Here is an 11252-nt window from a genome sequence, read left to right as displayed (position 1 = left end):
TCGAGCTGTCACCAGCTTCTTATTATCCATTGAACTAAGTCTAAACTCTTTAGCCAAAGATTAAACCACTTCATGATATAGCCTTGACCTACTTCTCTAACATTATTGGTCAGTAGTCTGCCACACAAGTGTTGGGCCATCATGGAGAGGGAATCAAGGATCGACAAACTGGACTATTCCTTGTTTCTTGAACAAGTTCAGTTTTCTTATTCTGTGTGTGTGTATGTGTATATATGTTTGCCTTAGTCCATGCTTAGCCATGTCAAAGAACAGTTTAATTATCTCCTTCCCTGATGACCACTAGCCAATATGATCTTTCTCCTGCATCCCCACTTTTATTTGTATTATATGTATTTTACTATTAGGTTCACATTCATTCCATGAAATAATACATTCTCTGAGGAAGTGGATTGATTTTTCCCTACTTTTTTAGCTTATGGCTACTAGTTGCTAGATATTCTAAAAGTGAAAGACAGAGAGAAAAGATTGGTCTTTGGCATGCCTGGCTGTCTCAGTTAGTAGAGCGCACAACTCTTGATCTTGGAGTTGTGAGTTCGAGCTCCATGTTGGATGTGGAGATTTCTTAAAAATAAAATCTTTAAAAAAATGATAAAAGAGGGGTGCCTGGGTGACTCAGTCAGTTAAGTGTCTGACTGTTGATATTGGCTCAGGTCATGATCTCATGGTCCTGAAATTGAGCCCTGTGTTGGGCTCCACACTGAGCATGGAGCCTGCTTGGGATTCTCTTTCTCCCTCTCTCTCTCTCTCTCTGCCCCTCCCTGATTGGCACATGCTCGCTCTCTCTCTCTCTCTCTCTCTCTCTCTCTCAAAATAAATAAATAAACTTTAAAAAAAAAGAAAAAAAGAAAAGCTTGGTCTTTAAGTAGATCTACCATCATGTATCACCTATTCAGTGTCAAAGGACATACCCAATTAATGAAACAGATGAGTCCTAATGTCATTTGAGCTTACATTCTAGTGGAGGGAAACTGATATAGAAACATTTTATATATAACATAAATCTTGTATATAATATATATGGAAAGCTGATAAATGCTGTGGAAAATATCTATTAAATTAAAAAAAATTAATGTTTATTTATTTTTGAAAGAGAAAGAGAGAGAGAGAGAATGCGAGTGGGGGAGAGGCAGAGAGAAAGGGAGTCACAGAATCCTAAGCCGGTTCCAGGCTCTAAGCTATCAGCACAGAACCTGACGTGGGGCTCAAACCCATGAACTTTGAGATCATGACCTGAGTCCAATTTGGATGCTTAACTGATTGAGCCACCCAGGTGCCCTTTATTAATCTTTTTTAATGTTTATTTATTTTTGAGAGAAAGAGAGAGTGAGTAGGGGAGGGGCAGAGAGAGAGGGGGAGACACAAAATCTGAAGCAGTTTCCAGGCTCCAAGCTGTTAGCACAAAGCCTGATGCGGGGCTCGAACTCATGGACTGTGAGATCATGATCTGAGCCAAAGTTGGACACTCAACCAACTGAGCCACCCAGGCACTCCTGTGGAAAATATTTAAATTAGAGTCACATACCCTACTGACTGAACCAGCCAGGTGCCCCAGAAAATTTTATTTCACTTTTTAATCTATTTCTAAAGATTATTATTATTATTATTATTTTAAAGTTTACTTATTTTGAGAGAGATAGAGCGGGAGCAGGGCAAGTATAGAGAGGGAGGGAGAGAGAGAACCCCAAGCAGGCTCTGTTAAAGGGGGCTTGACCTCACAAATCATGAGATCATGACTTGAGCCAAAATTAAGGGTCAGACACTTAACAGACTGAGCCACCCAAGCACCCCTAGCATGAGACTTTTGATCTCGGGGATCGTGAGTTTAAGCCCCATGATGGGTGTACAGTTTACCTAAAAATATATAATAAATATAATATAATAAAAATAATATAATAAAAATATAATAAAACTGTGAGGTTGGGTAAGATCTAGAGTGAGTGTGATTATAGAAGAGGCCCGCTGACTGAGCCCTGGGACACTGTAACATCTGTAGGTTAGGTAGTTTAGTAGTAACCGGTTGCATAGATGGAAAAGAAATAATTGGATGTTGCGGTGTCTGGCTGACTCACTCTGAAGAGCATGTGACTCTTGATCTAGGGGTTGTGAGTTTGAGCCCCACATTTGGTGTAGAGATAAATAAATAAATAAATAAATAAATAAATAAAGGATGTTGAAATCACTAGACTTGTCAGTTATCATTTATATCAACTTTCCATCCTTCATCTGGATTGAGTTTTGGAGTTGGGAGCCATTAAATGATAAGCTGAACCTGTAAGGTACATCTCATTGAAAATGGAAACGGAAGAGAAGAGATGTACCAGTATAGCCTACAGGCCTGGGGGAGAAATCCACATTAGCACTAGGAATTGGGGCAGTTTTGCTAGTTAGGTAATTTCTCCTTTGTTGTTACATTAAAAAAAAATGTAAGAAGCTTTCTTTTTGTATTTTTTTATTGTGTAAAATACACTTCATTTAAAATCTACAATTTTAACCATTTCAAAAATTTTTTTAATGTTTATTTTTGACAGAGAGAGACAGAGCCTGAGCAGGGGGGGGGGGGGGCAGAGAGAGAGAGGGAGACAGAATCCAAAGCAGGCTCCAGGCTCTGAGCTGTCAGCACAGAGCCCGACACGGGGCTCGAACTCACAGACCATGAGATCAAGACCTGAGCCGAAGTCGGTTGTTCACCAACTGAGCCACCCAGGCGCCCCTTAACCATTTTTAATTGTACAATTCAGTAGCATTAATTACATTTACAGTGCAACCATTCCATTTGGGGAGCTTTAGTTTCTACACATTAGACATGTAACATATAAATAATGATATTATTATATAGGTCTGAATTTTCTGGCAGAAACTGAAAATTGGGAACCTGGAGGAAAATAAATTATAAATCTGGACTCATTACTAGTGACTACATGTGTCTAGAAAGATCTTGCAGAAGCATATTCATAGAAACAGAAAGGAGACCGGTGCCAATAATAAGAAAGGTTGGAATAACTATTGAAGAAAATTCTAATATCGTTTCTGAAAGAGACAAAACAAGTTCAGAACAACTTTGGTCATAAAGAATAGGAATGAATTTTGCCCAGCCTGGAAGTGATGAGGGGCTTACAGTAAGAGAATAGTGCCCCTCACCTGGGTGGCTCAGTGGGTTAAGCGCCCGACTTCAGCCCAGGTCCTGATCTCAAGCCCCCCGCGTCGGGCTCTGTGCTGCTCCGAGCCTGCTTCGGATTCTGTATCTCCCTCTCTCTCTGCCCCTCCCCTACTCGTGTTCTTTCTCTCCCTGTCAAAATAGACATTAAAAAAATCTATAAAAAAAGAGAGAGAGAGAGAAATAGTGCCCCTAAGGAGTAGTTAAGTAGAAGTCTTGGAGTACAGTGCGGGCGCGGAGAAGCAACTGGAAAGTTCCTAAGATTTTATGGCAGAGACTGGGCTGGTGGGGAGCAGAGTTCGGTTAAGCAGAGGCATAGATTCAGAAACGCTGGACAAGCATAGTAATTGTGTAATTTGTAGGGCCCCAAAGAAAGAGCAATCTGCTTTAGCAATATTTCTTTGACAGAGGTGATGGGGTGGAGTGGAAGCTTAATAGGTGGTTAGGGAGAGTAGAAATCGAGGTTCAGTGGGAAGCTCTGAGAAGGCAGAACTGATTTGGCGGGAGATGGTGCAATTTCAGAGGTTCCTGGAAAGAGCAGTGAGGAACCAAAGGTTGTTTCTGGAAAGGATTCATCTGAGCTAGGGCAATTACAAGTCAATGGACGGGGAGAGCTTTCTGAGGTGGGTTTTGGTGGGACCTTCTCGCTGGCCACGCTTTCCTTCTTCCATCAGAACAGAAGAGGCCTAGTAAGCGAGGCCGGGAGGAGGGTCTTGGGTGAGGCTGGACGGGGGAGGTGGCGAGCGTGGGTGACTCCCACTCGTGGCGCGGGCCCAGGCCCCGCCCCTGGTGTACGCCATCAGCCCGCGCCGCGCCGCTTGGTGTTATTCCGTCCCGCCCGCGCGGCGGTCGGTGCTCTGTCACCGCCCGCTCTGGTCATGTCTCCAGCCAGTGGCTTGTAAATTGGCGACCCGACTTCCCGTCGCGGCCCTGGTCCTGATGGCGGCGGCGGCGGCCCTGGCAGCGGCCGATCCCCCTCCCGCGATGCCGCAAGCGGCGGGAGCCGGAGGGCCCACCGCCCGCCGGGACTTCTACTGGCTGCGCTCCTTTCTGGCCGGAGGTGGGTGTCAGCCGAGAGGAGCCGGCGCGCTCGGGTGGCAGGGCGGGATCCTGGGCAGATCCGGTGTTTGCGGCCGCGATGACATTCTTGGACTCTGGCTGCTTCAGTGCCCTGTCGGTTGTTTGCACTGACCTGTTGTAACTCTTTCTGATAACCACTTGACTAGTGACAACAGGATCCTGGGGAAGAAGGGCCTCGAGCGGTCTGGGAGCGGCTGGGGATGTGGACGGGCCGAACCAAGCACCCATTCTTCGGGGTGGGAAAGTAGGGGAAAGAGCGAAGTGCCAGGGTTTCAGTGAGACATGTTGGGCACCCTTTTCTTTTACAAGGACCATAAATGACCCATTGTAGAGTTGGATTTTGCTGTTTGCTTTAAAGAAAACAAATACTGTAGGTCAGCTTTTTAAAGATGATGAGGGAAATTGTGTAAAACTGTCTACAACCAAAACTGCTTCCAGTGATCCTAGTAAACTGCTCTATAGTTACATGATAGGTAGCTGGTGCAGCCCTTCTATCTCTGTTACTGTGAGGCCAGAAAGTTCATAATTGTCTCTCAGAAATTTCCTCTGGCTTACCATAAAGAAGTCTTTCAGTCACTGCCTTCTCTTATTTGATTGTCGGGGTTGTCAACACTTAATTACTTGTTAAGGCTGGGAATTTAAAAAATTCCACGTTATGAGGGCTTGTGGAAAGAATATCTGTAGGCAGCAGTAGTATTAATAATTTAATTATTTTGTTCTTCTGATAAAAACGACATTCATTCATTTATACCAGGAATATGAGTGCCTGCTATGTGCCTGCTACATGGTCAGTGTATACCATGGAACAAAACAAAGCTCCTGGAGTTTAGGTTGATTGGGGATTTGAGGGGAGAAAGTAAGTTACATAGTATGTTAGAAGGTGATGAATGCAATGGGGAGAAGTAAAAGGAGAATGGGGCAAGGGAACGCAAAGCTGAGTGGGTGCAGTGTTAAATAGGACGGTCATAAGTCTCTTGGAGAGAATGACACTTGAGCGAACTTGAAGTGAGAGAGTTGAGCAAGTTGATGTCTGAAGAGGAGCATTTCAGGCCAGAAGGAAAGCCATGTAGCTGGAGCCAAGTGGTGTTGATGGGGGAAGGAGGTTAGAGGTAATGGGGAGGCAGAATGAAGAGCTTTGCAAGCGATTGTAAACATTCTGACTTTTAGGGGCGCCTGGGTGGCTCAGTCGGTTGGGCGTCTGACTTCAGCTCAGGTCATGATCTCACCATCGGTGGGTTCAAGCCCCACGTTGGGCTCTGTGCTGACAGCTTGGGGCTTGGAGCCTGCTTTGGTTTCTGTGTCTCCCTCTCTCTGCCTCTCCCCTCTCGTGCTTTGTCTCTCTGTCTCTCGAAAATGAGTAAACATTAAAAAAAAAAAGATTCTGACTTTTACTTGGAATGAAGTAGGAACTGCCAAACTGTTTTCTAAAGTGTATTGGTATTATCAGAGTTTGTGTCCTCTTTGTGTGTGTGTGTGTGTGTGTGTGTGTGTGTGCTTTCCCTTTAAATAGGTGTTTAATGGTATCTAATTGTAGTTTTAATTTGCATTTGCCTGATAACGTATGATGCTGAATATCTTTTCATATTCTTTGGTCTCTTATTTGGTAAAGTGCTGCTTCAAATTTTTGGTAAGTGTGAATAACTTTGAAGATTGTATAGGAATTCTTGGTTCAAGTGATAAGAAAAAAATACCATTGGGCAAGTTATTTAGCCTCCCTGTGCCTCAGTTTCCACATCTTTTATTTTATTATTTTTTAAAGTACTTTATAATCTTTTTTTTTTTTAATACTTATTTATTTTTGAGAGAGACAGAGACAGAATGCGAGTGGGTTAGGAGCAGAGAGAGAGGGAGACACAAAATCCAAAGCAGGCTCCAGGCTCTGACTGTCAGCACAGAGCCCGAAGCGGGGCTCGAATTCATGGACCATGAGATCATGACCTGAGCTGAAGTCGGACACTCAACTGACTGAGCCACCCAGGTGCCCCTGTTGCCACATCTTTTAAGTGGGAAAAGGATAGTACCTACCTCAGAAGATTGTAATGATTAAATGAGATAGTACCCATAAAAGCTTTGGCATAATGCCCTCAGTTAAATCTCTTAGCCTAGTACCTGGTATAAAGTAAACATTCAATACTTGTTAACTGTTATTGTTGATTAGCAGCAGTGTTGGACAAATAACTTCATTTGCTCAAAAGGAAGATAAAAGCTTTATGACCTAACTCAATGGATTGTTGTGATGATCAACTGAGCTGTAAAGTAATGTGACGAAGTGAGTTAAGATACTATCAAAGAAAACTACTTACTGCACGCATTCCAAATTTTATAATAATGACTGAAAAGATAATATAACAAAATATTCTGAAACCAAATATACCCAAATGCAAAATATTTTTCCTTTATCCTCAATTTGAGGCAGCCATGACTATTATTTTCATCAGTTAAGATAAGAGAAGCTTGTAATATATAAAGCTTATATGTGAATTTGAATACGATAGGCATTTTATTTTTAGATATCTCAGAGTATGGATTTTAATATTAGTTACATGCTAGGCTATTAAATAAATATGAGTGATTTTGTCTTACATTTTAAAAAGTTTGTAAAGTAAGAGTCTATGTTCATTCATTAAACAAACATCTTTTGGGTGCCTATTATGTGCCAGGCCCTGTACTGGTCTTTGGGGATATAGTTCTAAAGGAGACCCACAAAATCCCAGTCCTTTTGTACCTTCTGGATCAAATATGCAATGGTGAAGAGCTTAAAGTAGTCACAAAAAGATACCAAAGAGTTTTAATCCATCATTTTATAATGATAACAGCCTATTTTATCAAGTGCTTACAACATGTAAGGTACTTTACAAAATTGTCTAATTTGGGCTACTATACCAAAAATACCATAATTTAGATAGTTGGCTTATAAACAACATTTTTTCTTCCTTCCTTCCTTCCTTCCTTCCTTCCTCCCTCCCTCCCTTCTTTCCTTCCTTCCTTCCTTCCTTCCTTCCTTCCTTCCTTCCTTCCTTCCTATCAACCTGGAAGCTTCAGACATTTATTTCTCATAGTTCTGGAAGCCAGGAAAGCCAAATCATGGTATCAGCAGATTTGGTGTCTGTTAAGGACCTGCTTCCTCATAGAGGGCACCTTCTCACTGTGTTTTCACCTGGTGGAAGGGGCCAGGGATTTCTCTGGGCTTTTGTTTTTTTTATTTTTTTTAAATTTTGTTTAACGTTTTTTATTTATTTTTGAGACAGAGAGAGACAGAGCATGAACGGGGGAGGGTCAGAGAGAGGGAGACACAGAATCCGAAACAGGCCCTGGGCTCCGAGCTGTCAGCACAGAGCCCAACGCGGGGCTCGAACTCACAGACTGTGAGATCGTGACCCGAGCCAAAGTCAGACGCTCAACCAACTGAGCCACCCAGGCGCCCCTCTCTGGGCTTTTATAAGGGTATTAATCTCATTCATGAGGGCTCTACCCTCCGGACCTGATCAATTCCTAAAACCCCCACCTCTAAATACTATCACATTGGGAATTAGTTTTCAACATATGAACAATCTATAGTAAAGAGTCTTTATATATTATCATTTTATAAGCATGCAAGGAGGTAGGGCTGCCCTGGATTCTGACCTACACTAAAGCCCATGTATACACATTAGTGTCATCCATATGTCTCCACAGGGGCATGTGTTAGGGACCAAATACATAATTGCTAGATATATAAATGAATAACTGAATTTTATGGGTAAAAGTTGGTTGTTTCAACGAAAGAGTCATCTAGAAGTAGAGGTTACTTGAAATAGAGCCTCACAGTTGGGTAAATACCTTCAAGTGTCTGTCTCCTTAACTACAGTTAGCAAGATTCCTAGTGTTCATCAAGTATTAGAGGGAAGATTTACACTCTCCGAATTTATTTTTAAGTCTGACATGCTCAATTATTAAGTTACAGGGAATGGGGGCCAATCATCTGCATATCCCTGCAACTGGGCAGTTCTACCCGTGGAGACCAAATTAGAAATCAGGAGGTGTGCTGGCTGAATAAATAACGATTTCCATGTGGAAAGAAATAGTGTGCAATTTCATCCTGTTTAAAAATTTTTCAGGTATTGCTGGATGCTGTGCCAAAACAACAGTTGCTCCTTTGGATCGAGTAAAGGTTTTGTTACAAGCTCACAATCACCATTACAAACATTTAGGTGAGTTAATGGATGCTAAAGATAAAAAATGAATGAAAACATTATCCATCTACTGGGTTGGTTTCCATTTGTGAATTAGTGGAAAGAGGACGCAAAAGGGAATTCAAGTTTGGGAGCAAATTTTGCATGAGATTTGTCTCTTATCTACTTTAAACTTTTCATTTGCAATTAGTGGTTATATATATTATCAATTTAAGGGTACTGATATTCTGTAAAGCAAAATCTTAGAATCCTTGAAGTAAGTACTATTTGTTTATTGGGATTAACAAGTCACATCTTTTCCAGACACATGTAATTGCTCGATCTGATTTTTATTTTTATTACTGTTTCCAACATGATTTTTGTTTTCATTTTAGAGAGAGAGCAAGAGTGAGTGGGGGAGAGAGGCAGAGAGAGAGAGGGAGAGAGAATCTTAAGCAGGCTCCATGCTTAGTGCAGAGTACAATGTGGGCTTGATCCCACAGCCCTGTGATCATAACCTGAGCCAAAAACCAAGAGTCAGAGGCTGAGCCACCCAGGTGACCCTCAACCTGATTTTTTAAAAAAATATCCAATTATTGATGGAGGTAAAGTTTATTCCTTTATTTATTATTTTTTATTTTAAAGTAATCTACACCCAATGTGGGACTTGAACTCATAACCTCAAGATTAAGAGTTGCAGGCTGTACTGACTGAGTCAGACAGGCAACCATATTCCTTTAAACACCCAGTTAAACAAGCTCCTAGAGGGGCGCCTGGGTGGCTCAGTCGGTTAAGCGTCCGACTTCAGCTCAGGTCACGATCTCACGGTCTGTGAGTTCGAGCCCCGCGTCGGCTCTGGGCTGATGGCTCAGAGCCTGGAGCCTGTTTCCGTTTCTGTGTCTCCCTTTCTCTCTGCCCCTCCCCCGTTCATGCTCTGTCTCTCTGTCTCAAAAATAAATAAACGTTAAAAAAAAAATTAAAAAAAAAAACAAAACAACAAGCTCCTAGAAATCTTAGTGCAAATAAAATTCAATGTAGTTAGTATGGATAAACTTCAATTGTTAAAGAATATCAAGCTCTTGTTTGTTCCTTACAAATATAAAAATCGGCCATTTAATTAACATGGATACTCTAATAATATATCATTGGTGGGAGTAGGAATTTTTTTATAGCCTTTTTGGAAGGTGTTTTGGTAATATGCATCAAAAATCTTGAAAAGATACATATTCTTTCACCGTGCGATTCTAGTTCTAGGAAGTTATTGTAAGGAACTAATCAGAAATATATTCAGGGGCACCTGGGTGGCTCAGTTGGTTGGGCGACCTCCTTCAGCTTGGGTCATGATCTCATGGTTTGTGGGTTTGAGCCCCACATCGGGCTCTGTGCTGACAGCTCAGAGCCTCAAGTCTGCTTTGGGTTCTGTGTCTCCCCTGTCTCTCTGCCCCTCCTCCACTTGCACTCTGTCTCTCTCTCAAAAATAAATGTTAAAAAAAAAAGAAAAATATGCTCAAAGATGTGGGACGCCTGGGTGACTCAGTGGGTTGAGTGCTAGAGTCTTGATTTCGGCTCAGGTCACGATCCTAAGTTGGTGGGATTGAGCCATGTGTCAGGCTCTGCGCTGAGCATGGAGCCTGCTTAAGATTCTCTCTCTCCCTCTGCTTTTCTCCTGCTTGTGTGCGCTCATGCTCTCTCTCAAATAAAATAAAAAAAAATTTTTTTAAGAAGGAAATATGAGGGGCGCCTGGGTGGCTCAGTCGGTTAAGCATCCGACTTCAGCCTGGGTCACGATCTCACGGTCCGTGAGTTCGAGCCCCGCGTCAGGCTCTGGGCTGATGGCTCAGAGCCTGGAGCCTGATTCCGATTCTGTGTCTCCTTCTCTCTCTGCCCCTCCCCCATTCATGCTGTGTCTCTCTCTGTCTCAAAATAAATAAACGTTAAAAAAAAAAAATTAAAAAAAAAAAAAAAAGAAGGAAATATGAGGCACCTGGTTGGCTCAGTCAGTTAAGTGTCCGACTTCGGCTCAGGTCATGACCTCAGAGTTGATGAGTTTGAGTCCTGCATTATGTTCTCTGCGGTCAGCACAGAGCCCTCTTTGGATCCTCTGCCTTCCTCTCTTTCTGCCCCTACCCTGTTCATGCTCTCACCCTCTCTCTTAAAAATAAATAAACATTAAAAAAAAAAAAAGAAATGTGCTCAAAGACATATATACAAGGATGAAAACATTATTTATGTTAGTAAAACAAAAAACAAACCCCAAAATGTTCAATAATAGGGAATTGGTTAAGTTTAAATAAGTGTTATTTAAATAAATAAATTCATATTGTAGACTATTTTCCAATCACACAAAAACTGTAAAAAGAATATTAATTGGGGGTACCTGGCTGGCTCTTCTTCTTTTTTTTTTTTTTTTTTAAGTAAACTCTATGTCCAGCGTGGTACTGGAGCTCACAACCCAAGATCAAGAGTGGCATGCCCTACAGGCTGAGCCAGCCAGGTGCCATAAGCATGTGACTCTTGATTTCAAGGTTGTGAGTTCCAGCCTCACATTGGGCTTAGAGCTTACTTTATTTTTTATTTTTATTTTTTATATGAAGTTGTTTTTTATTTTATTTTATTTTATTTTATTTTATTTTATTTTATTTTATTTATTTATTTATTTATTTATTTTTTTAATTTAAGTAATCTCTACACCACATAGGGCTTGAACTCAGCCCAAGATCAAGAATGCATGCTCTTCTGATTGAGCCAGCCAGGCATCCCTAGAGCTTCCTTAAAAAAAAAAAAAACTATATGTATATGTATATGTATATCTATATATCTATATATCTATATCTATATATCTATAT

The 11252-nt window shown here is 41.5% G+C and overlaps 1 protein-coding gene across 2 annotated transcripts in view; it reads left to right on the top strand.

Annotated features, from left to right (window-relative positions):
- The first annotated feature begins 4028 nt into the window (after positions 1–4028).
- The window catches only part of SLC25A16 (solute carrier family 25 member 16), a 49289-nt gene continuing 42065 nt past the window's right edge, over positions 4029–11252 (top strand). For both annotated transcript variants that reach the window (XM_042961012.1, XM_007095826.3), the window contains exons 1-2: positions 4029–4235; positions 8353–8445. In XM_042961012.1, coding sequence (XP_042816946.1) covers positions 4115–4235; positions 8353–8445 — 214 coding nt within the window. In that variant the 5' untranslated portion in view covers positions 4029–4114. The remainder of the gene's footprint in view (positions 4236–8352; positions 8446–11252) is intronic.

The sequence above is a fragment of the Panthera tigris genome, chromosome D2 (genome assembly GCF_018350195.1).
Source record: "Panthera tigris isolate Pti1 chromosome D2, P.tigris_Pti1_mat1.1, whole genome shotgun sequence".
NCBI classification, from domain to species: domain Eukaryota; kingdom Metazoa; phylum Chordata; class Mammalia; order Carnivora; family Felidae; genus Panthera; species Panthera tigris.
Note: the sequence above shows the minus strand (reverse complement) of the source record. Positions and strands in the feature narration are given on the sequence as shown.